This window comes from Pteropus medius, unplaced genomic scaffold (genome assembly GCF_902729225.1).
Source record: "Pteropus medius unplaced genomic scaffold, Ma_sr-lr_union100, whole genome shotgun sequence".
NCBI lineage: Eukaryota > Metazoa > Chordata > Mammalia > Chiroptera > Pteropodidae > Pteropus > Pteropus medius.
In genome coordinates, this window is record NW_024354503.1 from 1,111,860 (window position 1) to 1,137,916 (window position 26,057).

General features: G+C 34.4%; 1 protein-coding gene and 1 pseudogene across 28 annotated transcripts in view; one reads left to right on the forward strand and one right to left on the reverse strand.

Moving 5' to 3' along the window:
* The window catches only part of EIF4G3 (eukaryotic translation initiation factor 4 gamma 3), a 274,286-nt gene that overhangs the window by 98,200 nt on the left and 150,029 nt on the right, over positions 1–26,057 (reverse strand). For 19 of the 28 annotated variants that reach the window (XM_039854732.1, XM_039854726.1, XM_039854729.1 and 16 more), the window contains 4 exons: positions 21,461–21,558; positions 19,415–19,537; positions 7,088–7,196; positions 844–1,680 (listed from right to left, as the gene is read on the reverse strand). In XM_039854732.1, the coding sequence (XP_039710666.1) occupies positions 844–1,680; positions 7,088–7,196; positions 19,415–19,537; positions 21,461–21,558 (1,167 nt within the window). The remainder of the gene's footprint in view (positions 1–843; positions 1,681–7,087; positions 7,197–19,414; positions 19,538–21,460; positions 21,559–26,057) is intronic. The other 9 variants (XM_039854734.1, XM_039854728.1, XM_039854727.1 and 6 more) reach the window with 1 other exon arrangement.
* LOC120596393 (uncharacterized) lies at positions 25,422–25,540 on the forward strand (annotated as a pseudogene).

Genomic DNA, 26,057 nt, shown 5'->3' on the forward strand with positions numbered 1-26,057 from the left:
AATTGTATAACTTAACCTGACAGGCACCAGAGAGTAAATTGTACGGTTCAGAGCAATGTTGCAGAAGACGGGCTCTGCTGACTTGTTAAAAGCCATATTCTTATGGGCTACTGACTTTAGAATAGTTGATAAGCCTCAGGTCACTTTTGATTAAAATTATAGAAACCCAATGATTAGTTCCACAGATCCTAGGTGATGCTACATTAAAAAGAAGTAATTTTGAATTGGGAAGAATACTTTGATAATATTAATAATAAAATAATAATGGCAATTACAGGAGAACATAAACTTTTTAAAGAAAAAATGAAAAAGCATTAAACTTATCTGAGAGTTAATCAACGAGGGCACTTTTATTTTTCGGAACTAGTCATAAACCTTTGATGTTCTGATTGCTATGTCCGAAATCCAAGATTAAAGAGGTCTTGCATAGAGGAGTTCCTTTAAGTTTAGGATTGACTAGATTTTAAAATTCTGAGAAGACAGGATTAGACTACATGCTAATTGTAATTGGTTTCCAGCCCTAAAACAACAAAATCAACCACTGAGGATCTGATTCATATGAACGAGGCAAAAAAATAAAAACAAAATACACATGTACAGTGACATATACCTTTGAGGCATTTTGTATATTTGAAATTTCATTTGCATTTTTAGACAATGGAGTAACTCTTTTGCAGGCTGCACTAAAACATAAACACACCATTGAAGAAATCAGACTAGGAATTTCAGCATTCATTTGATGTTTCTGGAAGTCAAGGAAAGTAGCCAATTAAAAAATAACTCAAATACTGCTTCTTTTTCATGTTCAGCAAGCATATGATAATTAACGGCAGAATAGCTTACCTAGGACAGGGCTCTTTCTTGAACTTAAGTTCTGAGAATCCAAAGTCTCTTCTGTTTGCCCATCTGCTTCTACCTCTATTTTGTTCTGAATCTCTTTTGCATCTTCACTGAGGCAAGTTCTTATACTCTCATCCTCTTCTGAGACTCTCTGGACTGTGGCGGGAGCACTAGCAGTACTAACGTTCATGGCAGCAGCAGGGACAATGACTGGCGCAGGAGGAGAAGCTGGAGGAGTTGGAGGAGATGGAGAAAAGGAAGGAACTGTGGAAGGGGTGATGGGAGCTGAAACGCACTCCACTTTCATTTCTTCTGGGGGATTTTCCAGAATCTCCAATTCAAGAGTCAGTGGCAACACCTCCTGTTTTACTAATTCCACAATGCTCTCCGTGGCTGGTAATTTTTCACTAACTCCATTCATTTCATTAATTAGGTTAGTACTAGAAATCAGTGGAATATCATTAGGTGCTACACTACAAGATTTCTTGCATATATCATCATCGATAACATCTGTTTGTGAAGGATCTGATGTTTCTGTGCAAGATGTGGGGCTGGGTATAGGAACTGTGTCTTCTTTTGCGGAGGAGAGTTCACATCTGTCGTCTAGAGCAGTGGTGAATGTCGGCTGGCTACTGCGAGCAGCAGCGGTGGGGGAAGCAATTGTACTTCGAGCAATTGGAGAAATAGCGGTTGGTGATGGAGGCAGAGGAAGCTCTGGTATGGATTCTGCTGCAGTAGTCTCAGACATCTGGCCCACTTGTTCTTTCTTCTCTCCACTAAGGACTAACCTAAGCACTGGGGAAGGAGACTTTAACACTGGGTCTGGTTTTGGCTTCTCCTCTGGGGAAGAAAAAGAGAAAGAGTTTTAAGAATAATTCCTGGATCAGAGATTACATTGTATTATTTTGGGCTAATTCTTTTAATCTCTTACCCTAAATTATGGGCAGAAGAGAGACCAAATATTAGATATAATCAGCCACTCCAAAAATATTGTCATATTTTCTTTTCTGTTACACCTACTATTACATGGTCTCCAATACACGTAAGGTTTATTTTGGAGTAAGAGAAGGAATCAATTCATCAAATGATTATGTCAAGAATATAATGGAAAAGCTTAGCAAAACTGAAGCTAAACCATTATTATTCCCTGTAGGAAGTTTTCTACCAAGGATACACTATAGTGGCAGGACGGTTCAAGGGCAAATAATTGGAGATTAAATTATTATAGACTGATATTTTTTATCTATTTCTACATTTGGGGCAATTTTTATAAAGAACGTATATTACTTATCTAAAAATACTATGTTTTAAGAGAAGATATCATAGTGTCATTTATCATCAATGAAATTTATTATCGATAGTGACATCAAGTTCCTGAACATAAAAATTCATTTAGAAATTAATTTAACTTTTTGCTTTTTAAAAGAGGCATATAACCAGAAATAATGTTGAAGATATAAAAATGGAAGTTTATCTTATGTCTTGATTGTAAAAAAAAAAATATTTAAGTAGAAAACAAAGTTTTCAGATAACCAAGCCCAATAAAAAAAGAACACTTAATATATGTGTCTGAAATATTTTAGAATAATAAAATGTGTGTCTGTGTATAGACAGAAAGAATGAGAGCAAGAATAAGAGACATAAATTGATCATCACAATAAAGGTACCAGAGAAATGTAAGGAATTCTAATTCACAAAAATGTCAATATTTTAAAATTCCATGTAAAGTAATATCTGATTCATCCCTGGGGGGATGAAACCAAAGGAGATTTAGACTAGTTTCTAGCCTTGTGCTTCCTTAGCACAACAAACAGGCTCCAGTGGAAAATTAGACACTCATTAGAATTTCATTCACTACAACTAACTTTAATTGGCCTTAAAATTCTCTTTAATTTAGGGGAGTAAAAGCCAGTGCTTCTTAAATTGAACTCTGCCTATTTCCTGTAGTGGAGCTATAAAGTCAATAAGGCTCTCACTGTCAAAACCTTCAGACTACACTGCCAGAGAAAGAGAAAAAAATATTTCAAAGAAATATGTTTACTATATGTATATGTGACATATATATAATAAATACATATTAAAATAGCTCTGATGAAAGCAATTTCCAACTAACTGCTGCACAGGTCACACAGACTACACATGAGACTACTGTGAAAGCTCATTAGAATTACACTCTTTATGACCACTAAATGAAATCCAGATGCAGTAAATTAAACCGTAGAAAATAATAACTCTCGCATTAATAATCTAATAAGAGTATGTCGATTCAATTATTAATTTTGGGAAATAAAATTTGATACTAAAAATAATCAATCAAAAGGAGACCTAGGACTGAAACTTTTGTATACTCGAGAAAAATCTAATATTAATGAAGAAACACCAAAAAAAAAAAGTTAATTATTCTGAGAGCTCCACATTTTGAAATAAAAGTCCTTTAATTCATTCATTAAAGCTTTAATACAGAAAGCTGAAAAGGATAATACAGTAGATCTAAATAAAGAATTGGTTTTATCTAAGAACTTTCGTTATTAAGATTATGCTCTGCAGAGCCATGGTGGTTTGAAATCTAATATACAACATTAAAAATGTTTATAACATTTGGCATCTTTAAGAACTTGTGGGAATTCCATTTTTAAGAATTTTTTCTAAGGAAATATCATGCAAAAGTGAGCAAAGGTAGAGGTCTGGAACATTTAAGGCAATACCATAATAGCCAAAAAAAAAAAAAAAGGAAAATAGGCTAAATACGTAACAATGAGGGATTCAAGAAATGATGGTCTGGGAATATCATGATATACTATACAATCATTTAAAATAGGATTTTAAAAGAGCATTTAATGAAATGGAAAGTTGTTTATAATAAAAGATAGATTTTTTAAAAAGCAGGGCACAAAGCTGTATGTAGAGCATAAACCTAATTTGGTAACTTTAAAAAAATACATAATACTAACCTATATGCATACAGGAAAGTCTGGAACAGTTTATTAACAATGGCTCTGGATAATGAGAAAAGAAATACTTTTTCTTTCTCCTTACTTGTAGTTAACATAATGAATGTCATGTAGGAAAGAATGAAAAAACTGCTCTCTTTTATTCCATATGGCAGTGGAAGCAACTGCCCAGATGGGTGCCTTTTGGTTGTCACCAGTCTCATGCAACTGAGAGGGTGCTACCGTCATCTAATGGGCAGAGACCAGGAATACTAAGCATCCTGCAATTTGAGGGAAAGTCTCACTTGACAGAGAATAGCCCGTCTTAAATGCCAATTGAGCTACATTGTTAGAAAGGCTTGAATTACAACAGAATACCATTCACTGAATACCTACTCTAAACCAAGGACTTTCAAAAGGCACTAAGACTAGCAAGAAGGCACAAATAACTTTTATTTGTATTTAATTATCCATACCATGCTCTCCGTACACTAGGCTGAATGCACTTTCTCAAAAATATCAAACAAAAATCAATTATTTAAGCTGTCTTTCCACCATCAACACCAGCCGAGTATTTTAATTCATTCAACAGTCTTTCTCTCTACAAACCAAGTAGAGGTCTTTTCCTGTGTCTTTAAAAAGTACTCAACAAATGGGAAATGGCATATTTGTATAAAAACTTGGTCTTCATGTAACTATTCTAGCTGTTTACATCAAAACCTCTAAGAAAACCAGAAGCTTAATAATGGTGCAAACATTTATTAAATAAGCATTTACTATGTGCCAGGAACTGGGTCAAATACCATATACACATAGTGTCCTTTAATTCTTACAACCACCACTAGGGGAGAAACTGTTATGTTCTTGTTTCACAGATGCGGAAACTGAGGGTTTTAGAAATTAAGTCATAGGTCCAAGGTCACATAACTAGCAAGTGCTGGAACCTGTAAATGATTTCAAATCCCACATTCTTCCAATTCAAAAAATAAAAAATATTCATTAAAAAAAAAAAAAGAGGTATTTAGATGAATCAAGCTAGGGGGAGATTTTGGGGCTAATGTGGGAATCTGTTATCTAGTGCAACCACTCAGAAATGACATTTCCATGAGAGAAAAACCAATCTGATGGCAAAGTACACCATCTATTGATTCTGGAGGTGATATAGCAATCTTTGAAAATAGTGCATTTTGTACCTAACTTTAAGTTCAAAAGGAATCTACAGTTAAGAAAAAAAGTTAAAATTTTAACTAATTTTTTATCTGAAAAATGGTGACCCTTCTAATGTTATTTGAATTATATACATTTAGTTGAAAAAAAAAAAATACTCCTCTGCAAACTATTCCATATATTGGGGCAAACTATGGGTAGAGTTACAAATAGAAAATCAGAATTACTACTGAGTTTCCTGGAGGACAGTGGTACTAAGAGGAAGACAGCAGTAGTCACATAAAACTACTTATAAGCTTTATGAAATAAGCTTAAAATGAAAGTTTTTCATCACAGTAACCTGAAACATTTTCCAATTCACCCATATCTGTATCACACAACAATTTAAAATTCCACAAAGCAAAAAAAACTGAGGAAACCAAGAATTCTACAGTCTTTCTTTTGGAAATGAAGGCCTATATGTGACAAAATGCAGGTGTCTAATAATCTGAAAACCTTAGCAGGTCAGAGCTCTCATCACTAAGAAATATTATGAATTCTTTCTTTATCGTGGCCCAGCTACTGAGTCAGCATAGAGGATATATTTTAAGGCCTCTTTGCATGGTAAATATTTAATATGTTTAGCATAATTCTAACTAACAAAAGGATTATAACTGTGTAAAAGTAATAAAGTTTTGAGGGGAATACCCTGAAAATTAATCTCCACTCAGACTGAAAACAACGTTCTGAATTTTGACTCAAAACTGCTTTTCCATTGTGGGGCGGGGAGGCAGGTAGGAAGTGGTCCTCCACAACAGTTTATCATCTACACTTTTGCAAGGTGAATGACTTTAATTTAAAAATTCAGCCTTAAGCATGCAGCAGTCTCTAACTCTGAACAAAGCCGAAAGCAGTATTTGACTAACTTTTAGAAGCATGCCAGGTTAGAATTCATTATCTATCTTTTTGGCTTAAAACTATCTTACAAAACAAATACAATATAGAACTTGTCTCTGTTCAAGTTTACTAGGCTCCTCAATACTCAAGGGAAAAAACAATCACGATATCTTTGTATCCTATAAACAGCATTGAAGTCATACATTAGAAGTTTATAAGTATGATTAACTTGCAGTCCAGTAAAAAACCAATAATATTAAATACCTCCACTTTGATTATGTGCCAATTCCTGAATGCTTTTCAAAAAATAATTTTTAGAAAGTGTATTTGCTAACAGCTGGCTATAGATTATTAAAATGTTTAAAGGATGAATAATTTAAGAAAACAAATATAATTTCCATTCATTCTTAGAATGATGAGAAGCATTAAAAAAAGCATGCCCAAAGTAATTTGCTTCCTCCTGTGCCTAATGAGAATTGTTTCACAATTCTAGCTAAGGTCAACCTAAATCCAACTAGGCAAGGAAGAGAAACTGTGATATCCCATTTTTTGGCATGAGATTTCCCTTAACGTTTACCATAATCCAAAAGGATTTATTTCAACAAACATTTGGCATTTTCAAAGTCAATAGGAATACAGACCTTAGTATGATTCCTGCAGCAGTTATAATGGCTATAATTTAATAAGCACTTTTCATATGCTAGGCATGTCCTCACAACAACCCTGTGAGGTAGGTCTTCTTTATTCCATTTTGTAAGTAAAGAAATTAAGATACACAGCATAATGACTCATCAAGACCAAACAGCTATATTGCATGATAGAGTCAGGATCTGAACTCAGCACTATCTCCAACTGAAGCCATAAAAGCCAAACTTATAAGAAGAAACATTTTGTTTTAAAAATAGCAAGACACACAGGAACATGTTGGATATGTAAATAAAACTGTGTTGTTCTTGTAAAGCAATATATCCTTGAATTTATTGCCCCAAATTTGTTACAAAAAAACAAAAAAGCATTTAAGGCAGCTAAGTTTTTACCTGTAAATATACTGACAGTGAGGCAGGCATTAACAAAATATAGGAAAAGTTTTACTAATCACCCCTACACTTTACTTTTCTAGTTGTTGAACACTTTGATTTTCCTTAAAAGTGGGTATCTAAATAAGACTCAGATTATTTTACTCTTACTCTTAAATGCTAAGGGAAATGTAGTAATATAAAAAGACACTAAAGATAAGAGGGTGGAAAACACGAGGAAAATAGTCATACACAAACCTTGCTTCTGGTCGCTAGCTGCAGTGACAGGGGTGCTGGCAGCAAGATGAGCGCTCTCCACAGTCCCATAAACCACAGGGCTGTGCTCGGGGACCTGGCTGGGCAGCTGCTGGGATTTGAAGTACAAAAAAGGGTGATAATGAGCGTGCGAACATAAAAACTAGCAACATGGAACCCAAGCAAGTGGGGAAGACAGAATGGGGCAGGAGATCACAAAATTCAAGAAAAGGAAAGCAAGGAAAAAATATATAGGCCAGTTTAATAAATTCAAAAAGTACATGGGAAGAAAGGGAAGAAAAGGAAAGAGGCAGCAGGAAAGGGAAGGAAAAGAGATGATTACTATTAACAGCAAGAGAAGACAGCACAATCATTAGTATTACACATTCTCCAGTGTTCCTTCTAAGGAGAAACAGACTTTCAACCTAACAATAGATATCACGTCTGAGAGGGAATTTAACATCCTCCAAGTCAAAGACCAAAAGGATTTGGTAGATTTCACTACTAGCAAAGTGTACTATCTAGCAAAGTAATTCGTCTGCCAAGAGCAGAATAAAAATAATGGGTTTTAAAACCAGTTACTGATTCAAGAAAACAATATGGAAGGGTGATTCTTGTCATTTGTCCATATAATCACAAAGTTGAGAAGCAACTTACAAAGTCTCTAAAGGTACTTTCACCTTAAGATGTCTTTAGGGAATCAAGGATGGTACTTTTTGAGAGTCAGAAATCTAAATAAAACAGCTGGCTCTTCAGAGCTTAGAGGTAATTTTTGTTTTCACTCAAAATCAAAAATTCCCATCAAAATCCTAGCAGAGTAGGTTGAAAAAATTGCAGCCATTGTTCAACTTAGAGGGAACAAGAATTACACAAGAAATGACAATAACACTCATTCTACATCACATTCCAGGCAGGTATTTGTTCTGGATTTGAGGGTTACACAAAAGCCACAAAACAAAGCAGCGTCTCTCCTCGGAGATCTAAGGTCAATTTTTTAATAGCTGTCGTCTCCTACGCTAAAGTCAGTGCTACTAGAGCAGAGCTCCCAGCACAATTCTGATTTTCTTGTTTATTTCATTTTTTTATTTTTTAATTTTTTTGGAGGGGATATTAAGGCATGGACGATCCCAGGAAGTTAGGGACACTTAAAAGTGGGAGTTAATAAAAAATATGTTCAAGTCAGTAAGTCTCTCATACACTGGGAATATAAAATGAAATGCCAGTTTAGACATATCATTTATCATGTTATTTAAGTAATAATGCTCTTCAGAAAGTAAAACATGCAATTTATATTTGACTATATGTGGATTATACAGATAGAAATGAGGATAATACTATTATTTCACTTATTCATTAGATCATAAAAGTGCTCATATTCCACAATTACTTCTAAAGAAAGACTACTAAAATTATATTTCTATTTATAAAAAATGAGGTTACTGTTTTCACTTTGAATCATGGCCAAATAAATGAACAATACTGCTATAATTATTCTTATTTTGAATCCTTACTTCCAGGAGGAAAAATTACATTACTAAAATTCAAAAATTAGAAAGGCTTCATAGCTATAAATGAAAATACAACTCAATTCAATTCTATGGCTAAAAATAGCTTCAGAACAATGGAAAAATTCTTTGTTTTTTAGCATTTATTAAACAGTTAACCATATATCTCAGGAAAGAAATGTACATTATGTCATTTACCTGAAAGAAAGAAAATATTAACTACTCCAATTGCCTAGGAAATTAACAACAGCAACAAAAAATGGGCAGGGGTAGTTTCCTAAAGAAGGTCACTGATATGACATCTACAGATAAGGTGAGATGTTTAATTTTAAACAGTAAAAGGCTACTGATGCCTATAAATATGTACAGATCAGACAGTTTTTCATTTTAAGATTAAAATACTTTCAAACATATTAAAGAGACAACTGCGCATTTTTAAATTGACAGAGCCCTAGAGAGATCTTATGCATAAAGCATTTATAAGCAAGGAGTGAGATAGCATGATTAAATCATAGTTCCAAATCTAGGTATCTAGTACATAGCTACACAGCCCCAAAATTCTAGGAAAGTACTTCTCAGTTTCCTTAGCTGTAAAGGAAAAGGAACTAAAGATCCTTTTAGTTTTAACATTCTCTAAGCCTCTAACAGGACCAAGAAATGGTAACATATTAACATAGTATATAATTCAGTATTTTAATCTTGTTTTAGATTCTTTAAAATTTAAGATAATCTCATATTTTAGCTTGTTACAATTTCATCTCTTCTCTCCTACTGAAATAACATAACTATAAAGTCTGTTACAAAGGAGTCCCCTACCATTCTAAAGCACAATCATGACTTAAGTTTATCGAACTGAAAAGCCAGAAAAATCATATATTGGATATTATAACTCAGAACACCACATCTAATGCCATATGAATTTTGATCTCTACAAGGAAATGAAGCTTTGGGGAAGCTAGAGAACTCAGACACATGATCTACACTGCTGAGAATATTTTAAAGGATTTCAAAATCACTGCATGTCAGTCACTTTTACTACTGATGGAAATGAAAATTTATAAAAGTAAGTCTGGAAGGGTAATTAGTATTAAAATATAAAATAGTTCAATAAAAATGACCAGGTAGTCAGAGTTCAAAGGTTAGGGTTGGTCTGGCAACTCCGCATTGTTACAACAGTTCATAATTTATGTCAACGCTAAATTGTCTCCACCCCAAAATTTTCAAAATCAAGGTTCTGATTGGCAGAAGAAATACTTCTCAATTTTCAACTTTAGTGATAAAGGAGCTTAAAGTATGGCAAGATATTAGATACCTGATAGTAACCAAGAAATGAATACTGGAGGAATTAATTTTTTTAAAGAGTGTTTACTAATAGGTAAAACAGGCAACAAAAATATTTAACTGTCCTTAAATACTTCTTTGTACAACTTAAAATCCATTTCTCTTTACACAGCCCACATTTTGCTATCCAGAAAGGGGCCATCTTCCTTTACTACCTGTTTTAATCCTGTATATGACAGAATGCTTAGGTACAGAGATATTATAGTGGGTCAGCAAACCACTGACCACGGACCACATACCTGTTTTTGTATTGCCCATGAGAACTTTTTACATTTTTAAATAGTTGGTGAAAAAAATAAAAAGAACAATATTTTCTGACACATAAAAATTATAGGAAACTTAAATTTTAGTGTCCATAAATAAAATTTTATTGTAACAGCCACCAGCATTCATTTACATACTATACACGTCTGCTTTCAAGCTCAATGGCAGAGCTGACCAGTGATGAAAGAAACTATGGCTGCAAAGCCGAAAATATTTACTTTCTGTCCCTTTACAGAAAATGTTTGCTAACCCCTGTTATAATTGAGAGAAAGCCAGAGACTCCAAATAGTTACACAAATATAAGCAAGATGCTGATGTGATTTATTGTTATCATAAGGGGCTATTTGAATGCTTTATATTTCATCATTTTAGGTATACAGTTGACACTTGGTAAAGCAAAAGACTGGTTCTGGGAGCCCCCGTGGATACCAAAATCTGGGGATACTCAAACTTCTTATATAAAATGGTGTAGAATTTGCATATAATCTATGCACATCCTCCTTTAAATCATCTCTAGATTACTTACAATACTTAATGCAATGTAAATGCTTACTTATAATAATCTAATGCAATGTAAAGCTATATAGTTGTTGTACTGAATCATTTATGACGAGATAAAAAAGTCTGTACTCATTCACTACAGACACAACCATTGTAGGCCTAACTACATAGCACCTATCAGCAATGATGTAACATTTTTTCATGAGTATTTTCTATTTATGGTTGAGGATGGCTGAATACACAGATGCACAAATAAGAAAGGCTGACCGTAATTGAGTTTTCAGTCCCATTCAATAACTTTAAAATAATAATTGTAACCAATTATTATTACTGTTTAAAATAAACAAATTCTGAGTATAAACAAGTATGGCTCTCATTGAGAAACATAAAGAATAAGAAGTAAAATAACAAATGATGCCAGAAAAAAAGAAAGAGGCATGCTTCTTTAACAAGTGAGAGAGAATTCTCCCGTATTCATTCATTCATTAGAAAAATGTGTGTGTTTACTCCTGGTGTTACCATCTACAAAACATTGAGAACCCACTGGTAACCAAAACAGACAAAAATCCTTAGCTTCATGGACCTCATATTCTATCAAGGGAAACATTAAAGAATAAAACATATACACATAATGGAGTATTATTCAACCATAAAAAAGAATGACATCTGGCCATTGGTGACAACATGGATGGACTTAAAGGGCATTATGCTAAGCGAAATAAGTTAGACGAGAAAGACAAACACCATATGATCTCACTTACATGAGGAATCTTAAAATACAGACAATCAGACAAAAACAGGCTCACAGATACAGGGAACAGAACAGTGGTTGCTAGAGGTGGGAAGTGAGGGATGGGAAAAATGGGTGAAGAGAGTGAAAAGGCACAAACTTCCAGTTATAAATAAGTTGTGAAGATGTAATATACAGCATGGTGACTACAGTTAATAATACTGTATTGCTACTTGAAAGTTGCTAAGATTAGATCTTAAAGGTTCTCATCACAAGAAAAAAAATTCTGTAACTATGTATGGTTAACTAGATTTATTATGGTGACCATTTTGCAATGTATTCGAATACTGAATCATTATGCTATACTTCTGAAACTAATTTGTATGTCAGTTATACTTCAATAAAAAAAAAATTTTAAAGAATAGACAGAGGACAGAAAGACAGAAGCAAGGAGTTGAGTAAGGAAGTTATTGTTGTTTGAGAGAGAGATCAAAGTGGCTTAGAGTGTAACAGTGCAGTGAAGGCATTGAGAATGAGCCAAATAGGACTTGCTGATATAATAGCTGTAGAATGTGAGGTAAAGAGGATTTAAAGATGACTTCTAGGGTGATCATCTAAGCAACCTGGGTAGATTCTGTTATAATTTACAGAAATAAAAAAAAAATGGGAGCACACCAAACACCTGAAGAAACAGTAACACAGGGTTCACAAACTCAAATACTTTTTTAAACCAATAGGTGACCTAAATGTGAGATGTATAAAATAAAAATAGAACAATGTAACAAATTAGAAAATGTATGCCGAGGCTAAACGCATTAGACTGATGAAAACTATTTTTTTCCTTTAAACTCTAACAAGATAAAACAACATACATGTGCAATAAAGAGAACTTCTCCCTTGAAGGCAAGGAAAAGTTGCCACAGTATCAGAAATGAAGATAAAAGCTGTCAGGCTAAACTAGGACTACAAATGATTTTAAGGTTTCAATAGGAGGAGTGATGAAACTATTGAAACTCTAAAAAACAAGAATAATGTAGATGAAATTCTCTCTAAAATACTAAAATGTATTTTAAAGCTATAGTATTTAAGACAGTATAGTAATGGTATTAAAACAGATCAATGGGATAGAAAAATCCAGAAAAAGAACCAGGTATATATGATAATTCGGTAAATAATTAAAACAACCACTCAAAACGAGGCAATACGAACTATTCAACAAATAATACTGAAACAAGAGCTAAGTCATTTAGCTAAAAAGAGAAGAAACAAAATCTAAACTTCATTGTATACGTCAAGACAATCTCCACATCAATCAAAAATAAAGGTGAAATAATCAAACCTAAATACTAGAAGAAAATAGATCTGAGTAGTTTTATTATCTTGGCTGGGAAAATTTTTCAAAGAATCAGCTCCAAATCATGTATTATTTAGGGAAAAAAACAGGAATTTGTGAATATAAAAAATTTAAAATTTCTATATGACAGGCACCATTAACAAAACAGAATCATCAAACTAGAAAAAATATTAAATATGTCAAAGGGATGTCTTTAACATGTAAAGAACACTTATAAATAGAAAATAATCATTAACCCAGAAAAAATCATCACCTCAACAGAAATGTGTACAAAAGACATTAATAGATAATTCATACAGGCACACAAATAACCAGTACACATCAAAATTCTTAACTCCACAAATCAACAAATAAAAATTAAATGAGGTATTATTTTTTAATCTATTAAATAATCAATAATATAAGGAAAGGGGCATTAAACTGTTGGAGTGAGATTAACAGGTACATTTCTGGAAAGTAGGTCAGAACATCATAATCCCAAAATAGGTAAACAAAGTTGCTCATCACAGCATTCTTAATATTAATGACAAATAGGAAAGAATAGGAATACCCATAGATTAAAGTACTTTCAAACAAAGAAATATCATGTAACCTTAAAAATTATAATAATACCTAAAATCAAATATGAACATATCTGCATGATCACTGGGGGAAAAAAAAGGTAGTTATAAAATGGCATGAATGAACCCAAACATATTATAGGTATGGATATGTATATATGCATATATGTACTAAAAGATGTCTGAAGGTTATTCACCAAAAAGTTAACAATGGTTAACTCTCAGTATTAAGATTTAGGGTTACGATTTCTTCCTTTACTATTCTTACTTTCCGGTGAAGAGTCACAATTTTTACACATACAATACTCAAGTCCTTTTAGTTTCAAAAAATACATTTTCAATAATAGATAAAAGATTGAATCTGAGGGTTTCTTATGATCTCTTACAATACTTAGGATTCCCAACAACTAAAATCACAGTTGCTAGATGATCACAAGTTGCAATACCTTTGTTCTATATCTGACTGGTAGTGAGTGGTAAGGGACAGGACTTCTGCTACCCATGCAAAAATTCAAGTCATGCTTTCTTTAATAATTAGGATTCAGATTTAGAGTATCAAGGTAAAATCGTACCACTGTAATAGCAAAGGCTTTCACAATTTGGTAAAGATTTAGGAAAGATGCAGTTCAAGTAAAAATAATCATTTAAAATAAAATAAAATTTAATGTTATTAATGTGTCTCATAAGTGGATCTATATTGGGATGCCAAAACAACTTAAAACCTAACTGTTCCACTGGTTTTCCAAAAGAAGATAAGGTATTGCAAGCAAAAGTGACCTTAAGTCAAATTTTGTTTCCTTCCTTTAGAAAACTCCTATAGGCAACGAAGCTGGAGAATCTTGGTTTTATTAAAAATTCAGGACAAAACTCTGTTGGAGACAGACCTGATAAAATCAACAACCCTGCTCTAAATAGGACCCTCTGACAGTCTACTTACGAATTCATTTGAAACAATGGAACAGCTTAACCCCTGCCAGGAAGGATCTCTGTTATCAAGATACCTCATTTAAAACCTGAGAGAATCCACTTCAGTTTAGATAATCTATTTAAGGTCTATGACGCTTTCTGTATTACTGAAAAGTATCATTTTTAAGTCAAAGGATGTTACTAATGAGAAATTATATATTAAAGATGAAGAATGATGTGATTTAATTCTACAACTACCTTTACTGCAGATATCACTAAAACAAAACTGCATGTCTGAAGGTAGAGAATATTAACTCAGCATAGCTTATGACTGAGATGTCAAAATGACATTTTAAAAGACTAAATTTTTTTAATTAAAATATTTTCCCAGCTTCACTGGGGTATAATTTACAAATAAAAATTGTATATATTTAAGTTGTATGATGTGATGGTTTAATATACATAAACATTGTAAAATGATTATCACAATGAAGTTAATTTACATGTCACATAAATTGTGGGGGGTGTGGTAAGTCTCTTAGCAATTTTTAAACATGCAATTAGTATTATTAACTATAGCCACAATGCTATACATATCCCACATATGAGTGAAATCTTATGGGTCCTCAACTTTTTCTGTCTGACTTATTTTGCTTAGTATGATTATCTCAATATCCAACCATGTCACAAATGGCAGTTTTCACTTTTTCTTATGGCTGAGTAATAAATCGTCCATTGTATACATGTACCAAATTTTCTTTATCCAATCATCTATTGAACACTTCACTGTCTTGGCCACCATGAATAGTGCTGAAATGAACATTGGGTTGCATATATCTTTACGGATAAATGTTTTCAAATTTTAGGAGGTAGATACCCAGAAGAAGGATTACTGAATCATACAGCAGTTCTAGTCTTAATTTTCTGAGGAACATGCATACTGCTTTCCATAATGGCTCTACCAAGATTGGGTATTTTAACATTATATAGGTATCTCCTTCAAAACCTTTATGTAGGAACTTGCCTACTTACTCTACATATAACATATAACATAATTACTATCTAAGCGCTTTAGAGAAACTAACTTTCGTTAACTATTTATTGTTGCTAAAACTATGAAATGAAGTAATTAACAAGTGGTTAGAATTTAAAGTTTCCAGGTATCAAGTTTATAAGAAGCTTTTAAAAAACTGAATAACCTGCTGACTTTGGTAATTTTCCCAAATTACAGGAGAGGCTGTATCTTTCCTAAGATGTGCCCGCAATCAAGTTTCCAACCTTTTCTCTGCTCCTACGTCCTATGGCACAGGACTCTCTCGCAAGTTATAACTGTTTCAGTATAAGAGTAATTCTTAAAACAGAAAAAAGAACAAAAGGGAGTAAGGAAAGGAAGAAAGGTATATATAGTTCATTTTTAAAAATTAAGTGATTTTGATATACCACCCTGGGCCCTTGGAAGTAGACAATTTTAGAGCCTTCTTTATTTTTATTCTACAGGGTACCAAAATGACTTTCAGGCAGCTAGCACATTTCTTAACACAGAAATACTCCTTGTGCTTAATCGCTATCAACAGCAGAGATATAGCTGAGAGATTATAATGCTGAGGGAAAGTAATGAAATTTCCCCTTCTATCCCACAAGAGCTAAAAGAACTCTGAGATTACATAATACAAACTCATTTTACAGATGAAAAAATAGAGATTTTAAGGGGCTTAATGTTCTGACTCAATGTCATAAATCTAAGTGACAGTGGAGACCAGCAGCAAGTGTCTATTACTCTGTGATGTCCGTCCGCGCACCTCTGTGATCATCTCAGTGGACACATACATGCACATATGCATATTTCTTATACATCTGAGATATAAAATCTCCATGAGTTATTCCACAGATCATTTTAAAACTTAGGAAGCAGGACAATTTCAAATTCAATCTATTCTTTAGGGCACAACAGCAGCAGCAAAAACCTGTTTCTCCTCTCTATTCTCACATAAACTCAATGCAGTTTCCCTCAATTAACTCAGCTTGATTGCTTGCCAAAATCAAATTCATTATTTATCTCTTCATATATACTCCATGTCATGTATTATTATCAACCCAGGCATCTAAGCTTGAAGAGTCACCTCTGACCCTTCCCTTTCTCTTACATCTAGGGGAGCCATGCATCCCTGCTTACCTGGACAGTACTGGTTTATGCGTGTTATCCAAGCAAAATGATTAATAGCATCCCCGTTCATTTCTAAAATTTCCCCAATATAGTGATAAATTACATGGCCTCCCTTATGATAATTCTTACTTAGTAACCAACTGCTGAATTTCTCCAACTGGCTTCCTCTCCTCCAACTGACTTCCCTAATTTGTCACCTGAAATGAGAACAGACTCTTTTCATCTGATTTCCCACTTCCATGTACCTTTTGTCACATGCTGCCCCTCTGCCTCAAATACCCTTCTCTCTCTTTCCATTTTGTGAAAACCTATCTGGGAACTCGGATGAAATGGCATCTCTGCTGGGAATCCTCCCAGACTCTTCGAGTCATTTTCTGTGCCTCCTGAAATTACAGTAATTGTAATACTGATAACAGGTAATATTTACGGAATGCTCATTATGCCCTTAGCTTAAGCAGTTTTAAGTATTTTCTCTCATTTAATCTTTATAACTCTATGATGTTTTATTTTCCTCACTTTTAAAAAAGTATAAGCTAAGGATCTATAATATTAAGTAATTTGGCTAAAGTTACAAAATTAAGTAGTAGAACTGGGACGTAAAACAAAGTATGTCTGATTAAAAGCCAAAGATTTAAACCTCTCCCCTGTACTATCTTACCTATATTACCATTGACAGCTTTCTGTGACCCAGCATATTGGAGTCTGCGCTGCAACTCTGTCGTACTTGGTCACCTTGGTGCTTTCATAATTCTCTGTACACACTTCACAGGAGGACCAGTTATATATTAGTAAGCATCCTCCGTCTCCCTTAAAAGAGACTGGGACAACCTCAATGATAGGGAAAGGCTTGCTAGTCACAGCATATGCACTGTGGCTCAAAGCAGGTGGCTCCATAAGGCCCAAAGCAATACAGTACCTACTATTCAGCCACAAATTCTGATGCAGAGGGTTGTCTCATCTGCAGTCTTGCTAATTAGAATGTGGTTCAGGATCTATCTAGAATTAGGCAGAAGTTGGCAAACTAGCAGCTTTCAGGCTAAGCCTAATGGGTTTTTTTGGCTGGCACAGTGCTACCTGTTAGAAGAATTTGTTACCAACATGTAAAACTTACATATTTTTCACATAGTGATTTCTAGCTTCTTTTGAAACATGGGTCAACATTTTTACATGATGTAAGTCAGACAGTAATGATAGCCCCCCTTAACCAGGGGTGTCTCTCCTACTCTCTGTGCATCACTCTATGAATTTCTAGACAATAATGCCAAGTGTCAGTTGCCATCATCACTCTTGTGCTGTTTTTTTCATTAAGAGGAAAATAAAATATTTCTAGTGTGTACGCCTCTGATGTTAAAAGCTATTTGTTTGTTCCATGAATTTCATGCATTTGGAAAGCCAACAGATTGGTAAGTGTGGCTTGACATGCAAATTAACTAATAAAATAAACTGATGCTCCATGATGATATCACACTTCAAAAAGTACTATTCATATTAAAATCATTAACTGATGGCCTTTATCAAATAAAAATGTACATTTACTGTGCTTTATGATTATACACACATATACTTGTATTCAGGCCTGTGGTCCCTGGGGAAAGGATAAAGAGCAAAAGGATTTCTGTGGCTCAGGACAGAAGGATAACCAGAGAGGGTGGGATTGTGCTTGGTAACATCACAGAAAAACAAACCAATCCCAAAGGGAATTAAAATGCAAAAAGGCATACTAACACATGTTCAAGTTGAGAATTTAAACACAAAACAACAAAAGGTTTTCAACCATATGGCTTGACAGTAACAATATTTTAATTAATGTGGGAAAATACAGACCAAAATTTAACTTCCCTGATTAACCAATCCTAAATTTTTGCTACAGTACGCCTCTGCTTAATAGAGCACATAAGTAGATAATTTAAATGTATACTTATTGCTTGTCTCATGTTTACTTCCAGAGATAAGGTTAAATATAAGGTCTCCTTAATCATTCCAGACTTAGACTATCCCTGGGGAAATAATGGGGACTGGTGAAAAGTTCTATTAACAATCATTAATATATGACCTTACATATTATTATATTAATAATTACTCTATATTAATGATAATATTATATTACATTATATTGTATTATATTTATTATATTATAATAATTATATTAATATAGAGTAATTATTAGTATAATAATATGACCTTACAATTCACATATCTAGATGGTCACATATTATTCTTATCTAAATGACGGAAGACTGAGATAAATGTCAGCCAGAGACTATCATCATTTACAAGTGAAACACATCACTACACAAAGGCTCAAGTTTTAGGCTTACTCCAGCTCCTCCTGGAATGCCCTGATTTCTAAAAGCAAGAGAGTGAACTCTTAGAAGGCCATGAAATCACATTCTGCAACAGGAACAAAAAGGTGCTTAACTGACATAATTTATCAATAACCCTTGTAAAGAATTAAAGACACCCTCCACTCAAAAAGCACATTTACATAGTCCTAAAAGGTAAGAGGTATACATTTAAAATGCTCTGAATAACACAGGTAAGAGGTATACATTTAAAATGCTCTGAATAACACAGGAAACCACCTCTAACAATACCATAGAGTATAAATGTTTAAATTCTCAACCTTAATGTCTGCATTAATGCAGTGTGCAGCATTTAATTCCTAAGGCTCCATACTGAAAACATAAAATCCTTATTTAATAATGAAGTTTCCATAAAAATGCAGCTCCTTTTGGTATCATGCAATAGTTCATTAGGAAGAGTGACAGCAGCTATGCTCTGAATATGAAGACAATACACAGAAATATTACCAATAAAAATCTGTAGTCACAACAATTTGTAAAGAGAAACAATATGTCTGTTTAAATATCATTTAGATATTCGAGGCTATGAGACAACTGGTGGAAACAGAAAGTACAGGAAAGCAGCTATAGAAAAAAGAAGAGTTCAGCAGAGGTTAGTGAACAAATACACACCATCGTCCACCATGGCTCACTGTGTCTTACCTGAGGAGGAGTAGGTGTGGATGTGGGCCTCCCTATGGGTGGAGTGGGATTTCTGCTGCCACCTCCAGACATAATCTCCTCTGTTATGTCTTTACCCCCCTGGTTTGGATCTCGAATTCTTATCTATAAGGATAAAATAAGATGGCATATTTACAGATGGGTGTCTATGCAGTAGATTTATAGGCACATAATGTATAATACATTAAGGGTGCAAGCTTGGAAACCTGTCAAATATCAAAGTTGATTTTATTTCAATCACAGAACCATATGGGGTCATTCAAAAAAATTTAGGCCATTAGCTCTGACATGAACTAATTAGAACAACAAGCTAAATGAGACTTAGTTGGCTGAATTTCTAGGTCAAAAAAGCAAAAAGTATTAATGCTTGTCTCATAAGCATTGCCAAACTGATTTTATTTACAATGCTTAACATAAGATTCGTAAAACAGTTTTAAAACATTGAAGTTAAAGGCCTTAAATGGTTCTCCAACAAAATAAAAAATGTATATACCCTAGGACTTAGGAATGGAATTTATGTTGTAGATAACGTTATATATATAATATATATGTAAGAATATTCACTGCAATATTGTTTTTCCAGCAAAGACATAGAAACATGTTAAAGGCTGATCGAGAACATGCTAATTAAAAAATTATGTCACATCCTTACAATTAAATATCAAACAGCCAGTAGAAAGAATGAGATAGATGTACATGTACTGAAACAGAATGATAGTCAAAATGTATCAATAAGTGAAAAGATGCATGCAAGATATGGAACAACGTGTATGGTCTTCTAATTTTGCTTATAGATGTCAGTGGAGATGGTTTTGTAAAGTTGGAGTACTTGGGTCTAGCTCTTCCATCCTGGCACAGTGCAGAGACATAAAGACCTCCTCTGCTTATAACGACCTCCAGAGCTTAACCAAGCTGGCCCTGGCTTCTTGAAAATTTCAAAGAATTCACAAATAAAACCACCTGGATCCGGAAGTTTTTTTGGAAGTCATTTCTTCTGTAAGATTTCTAATATCAGCTATTTTTTCAGGTTTGAAAACTTGTTTCTACCATAGTTTTAAGTATTACTTCTAATTCATTTATTCAACTTTCTTCTTTGACAACATCTATTATTACTGCCATTCATTATCTTCTTTATTAATTTTCCTGCACACTGAAAGTTCTCCTCATATCCAACATCTACCATGCTATTTCAACATTTCCAAAGCATAGTTTCTCAGCTTTATGGTCACAATACACTGGCATGTCCTATTCACTATGATGTGTGTACAAGTAATTTGTTTCTGATAAAGAACCAAAATTTGAACTTCATAAATTTTTATTAAATGAGGGTATTTTCAAGAATATTGCTATGGTGTCACACCCACACATCACATCTGTGTGAATGGAGGAATCTCTTACAAATATCACCCACTTTATGTGTTGACAGATTAGAGATATCAAGTCGTTCTTCTACAAAATGTTCTGTAAGGTGAACTTTTATGACTACATTCTAATTCTCTGGGGCCCACCTTACTTAACAAAGGCTAAGCCCCAATAACTTAATAAAAACAACAGAATCCATTTGCTAAATTCTGCTTTCTGTTTCTTAAAATAAATCTATTCTACAGGAAGCATTTTTCTTGTCCTTAACACTTTGCTCATTTTTTGGTGCTATTTTTTCCTTTCAGTTCATATTTGGATATAGAGCTGATTATGATTAGAGTTAAAAAAAAAAAAAATCAGGATGTGAGAACTGAGTTCAAATTCCTCCCACTTAGTGAGACCTAAAGCTGGAGGGCACGTTGTCGTTTAGCATACCTAGTTTGGTGTGTGCTGAAAACTGATATTAAGCAAATGGTACTTGCAACTTCTACTTATATGTCCATACATATCCTCCCAAGGTCTAGTGGTGAGGATATAAGGAAAGAGTAAAAGATGACAGTCATTTGTGAACTGAGGAGAATAATGATTTCAGCTGTGAGTAAACTTATTTGACAAGTGAATGGACATTCAATTTTAAAGTAAGAAAAATTAATAAAGATCTCTTACTGTTTTTTTCTCTCTCTTGGCTGGAGGGGGCTGCTGCTGCGTAGGCACTATGATAGGTGCTGACTGATACACTGGCTGACTTGGGTAAAAAGGCGTTCCTAAAGAATTAGAAAAGAATGAAAAGAAGCATTCAGTTATTTTGTCCATCACTATAAGACTGCTAATAGCACTGTGTCACTGAACAATCATTAAAAGAAACAAAAACAAGCATTCTTCTTATTTATCTCTTTCTACTAGCTCCCCTCAACAGTTACTGAAGTGGTCAAGGAATGATTCCCAAACACTAATAAATACTTATCTTTTCTTCTGCATCTAATATGAAAATAAATAAGTAACCAACCCCTGCTGTCACCAGAGTTACCTTTCCAAAACACTAATTGTACTATAGCACTGCTTTGAAACTCTATTCTGGAGGCCCATTACCTGCAACAGTGATTCTCAACAAGGGTTTGTGTGAGTATGTTCGGTGTGTGAGTTTGGTCTTGGGTAGGAGAATATATCTGATCGTCTTGTGGGGTAGGATGGTCTAATTCTTCTCCCTACTTTCAGAGAACCACAACCACAGAAAGCCAACGTTAAGGCCTGGCAAATGTCCTACCGTTTCGGTGGACAAAAAGCTGATAAGTAGCCTAAAGATAAAGTCCAGACATTAAGAATCCAGTTCCAGGTTTCTAACATTTCTTCCATTCTCAAACTCTACAGCGTTGCTCTAGCGATAACCTGTTCCCACTCCTACCCATTGAGAGCAAAGATCTCTGACTTTGTTCACACCTTTGACTATATTACTGCCCTTCTGCCTGAAATTGTCTTCTTCCACTACTGCTTGTATTTTCAATGAATCCTTTTTAATTTTCAAAGCTTTGATTGTTATTATAATTACTATTAAACCAGAGTGCTTAAAAGTAGTGAGAAGGGGCCAGATACTAGATATTTTGAGGTAGAACCTACAGATTTGCTGATGTATTGGATGTGGGTGTGTGTGAGAGAGAGAATGGTCAAGGAAATCGCTCTAGGTTTTTTGTCTTAGCAAGTGGAAGAATGGAGTTGCTATTCACTGTACTATCTACTTACTGAGATGAGAAAAACTGGAGGAGGGGAGAGGTTAGAAAAATCAAGAGTTCAATTTTGGATATATAAAGTTTGAGATTTTTATTAGGCCTCCAAATGGAGATATCAAATAGACAGGAAGACACATAAGTCTGGAGTCAGAGAACAGATAGGTATCCATTTTGGAATTAGTAGAATAGAGACAATATTTAAACCATGACACTGGGTAACTCAGAAAATGAGTGCAGATAGAAAAGAAGCCCAAGGAGTAAATTTTGGGACACTTTATGTTTGTTTAGAGGTCATAGATATGAAGAAAATCCAACAAAAGAGATGAAAAAGAAAACCAAGGGAGTGGCCTAAGTGAAGAAGATGGTTCAAGAATGGAAAGAGTGCTTAACTATGTCAAATGGCGCTGCGACGTCAATAGATTTAGCAAAGTAGAATTCAATTTGTGACCGTCACAAAAGCAGTTTGGGTATGGTTGAGGGTGTGCATCCTGACTAGTGTGCGTTCAACAGTGGTGGGAGCATGGATAGTTGAGTCACAGTAATAAAAAGGAAAAGAAATGTGTATGAAGGTAGTTAATATAGGTAGTCTTCGGTACTTCAGTAAACAGTCAGATAAAGTTAGTTCTATTATTACTGTCTTCACCAACATCATTGCCATCCCTTCCACCATTATAATAACCTTCAATTGGAAATTTCTTGGAAGTAGTATAAATTTTAATACCAGAACTCTGCAGATATTAATCAGATTTGAATAACAGGTTTGGAAAAGATCTAAACAGAAAGTATGACTAGGATTTCAATAAATTCACCATGAAAAGACAAAAAAAACAACCAAAAAAAAAGAAAGAAAAAATACAAAAACCTTAGCCATCCTCTAGTGGTGAGTAAACTATTCTCAAAGCACAGCTCAAAAAAGCGATTTAAGCTACCCTATTATGTCACTAGCTCAAAATCTCAGTAAACAAATCCCTAAAATTGATTTCAAAGGCTGCCAGAGAAGCAATACTGCTCACTTTGCCATATTTTTTGAGCTAAGTGAAATAAGATCCACAAGGTGAACCATCCCTTAAAAAAAAAGATTCCTAATGAAACATTTTTGAGTAAACATGACTGAAACAGAAGTTGGCACGTAATACACATGCAATAAATACCAAATGAATAAACTTGGCAGAATAGAATAATCTTAATACAGTAGGATTAAACGCAATTAGTAAAACATTACTAATTGGACCTCGGGAGAGAAGGCACTCTGCCCTACGAAACAATAGTTTTCTTTTCCAAACTAGCCCAACTTCTTATATAGTTAGGGACATTTAAAAACACTGATATGATTCTATTAAAAATGTGAATAACTTTGACATACCATTTATCAATTAGGCAAGTCACTTTTAATGTCTCTAGACCACTTATATATGAAATGAGGTAAAGTCTGTCTAGGTCAAGGGTCTATCAACTAAAGCCCACGGCCAAATCTAGCCCAGTACCATTTATTTTATAAATAAAGTTCTATAGGTAAACATGCACAGACAGTAGTTTATCTATTTCTGTGGCTGCTTTCCCACTACAATGGCAGAGCTGAATAGCTGTGACACAGACCACATGGCCTACAGAGCCTAGGAAATTTACTACGCAGCACTTTACAGAAAAAGTTTGCTGATCTCCATTATAGGTCAGTGGTTGCCCAAACCCTAGTCTATACAATAATAACCATCACACACACACACACACACACACACACACACACACACACACACACACACCCCCGCCCCACTGGCTTACGAAGTTGACATTTTTGGAAAGGACTGCTTCTATTTTGAAATTATTTCAGTCCTTCCTATTCCTTTGCTGTTAAAATAGCCTTCCTATAAAAAAATGATACTTAAGTAAACAGAAGTTTTCTTTAGTCTTACTGGCAAAATTAAGAATGTAATAGTCCTTTTTTATTTTACTTTATACTTATTTTACTGGCCCAGGATTTTGAAAGATCTGGAAACCATTGGCTAGTCAATATTAGATTTCTTCTCATTGGTTGAACCCCAAGCATAAACATCAAGCAAATGTACTAAAAGATCCTGAAAGGCAGGGAGACTATCTCAACCTCTGTATTCCACAAAACACCGAGCACAATGTCCTACGTATTGCAGGTTTTCCAAAAACCTTTTAAACCCTTAAATTTTCCATAGGAACAAAGATAAAACAGTGGTTAATTATGCAGGTTGGCACATAAAAATCAATTTACTCCATGGTAGAGCCAGAACGATAATAATGTCAGTATACAACCACATCACCAAATACAATATTACCGCTCCATGAAAACACAATTGAATTCAACCTGGTATGCCACCCAGAATCCCACTTCCACACACAATGGAGAACAATGACTTCTTTATCTCTTATGAGCTGAATGAGGTGCCCAAGCCCTACTGAGATACAGGAAGTGTGCAAAGATGATGGTGGGGCAGGGGAGGTGGGGGATGACATGGTAGAATGAGAATAAAGGAGAGTATACTGGTGTGAAGTATGGGAGAATGAGACCTTCCACCACTGTAAATTCTCACTTTTTTTTTTCTTTCCCAGTATCACTGCCACCACTAACCCACACTCCTTTGTTCTCACACCTAAATTTTTCATCTTAGGCCATCACACCCTAAGGTTGTTCTACGAATAATTTCATTCCCCACGAACTATTTTTACATATACAGGCATCAAAATATTTAAGAAACATTGATGAGAGAAAAACTGAAAAGTAACATGGAGCAAATACTATTCATTAGTTATTTTTCCTCAACATTGCGGAAAGACTGCAAGACTTATCCTGTAAAAATAGAATTCTGTAATCTTTGTTGCTAAGCTTCACTGTAGGTAAGAACATGCTTTGAAAATCACTGTTCAAGATTTAACGAGTCTACGGCTATGCTACCCTGAACAAACCCGGTCCTGCCTGATCTCGGAAGCTAAGCAGGGTCGGACCTAGTTAGTACTTGTATGGGAGACCACCTAGGAAGACCAGGTGCTGTAGGCGTTAAAAAAAAAAAAAGGATTGTAAGCTGACAAAGTCCTTGCAATCTGTGAGGTCAACCAAGGGTTGCCTCACCTAAAAAAAAAAAAAAAATTAATGAAGTAGGGGAGTAAAGTGTAAATATGCCAAGAGTAAAATGTAAAGCTAAGGATGAAAAACTAAGAAATCTGGGAAAAAGACCATCTAACTCACGAACCCCAGCTGTAGGGCAAGAAGGAACAAGTCTCAAATTTGTTCCTGGCCAGTTCAGCCACAGGATGGTCCTCTGCCTAGAAGACAGGACTCCTTTTTCAGAACAGAGACCTAGGATCCCATCCCATAATCGCTCTGAACTAGAACCCAAGATTAGGATAGAAGCTAAGGTAGAGGAAAGGGAAGGCATCAGGATCAGAGGGAAATAAAGAACTGGGAGTGGAAAGGTTAGGAAAGAGAGGTTCGAAGTAGAAATAGGAAGAGGAATGTTTATGGCTTCTAGATTGTAAGACCAAGACAGTTGCCCCAAGGTGGTATAACTGAAGGA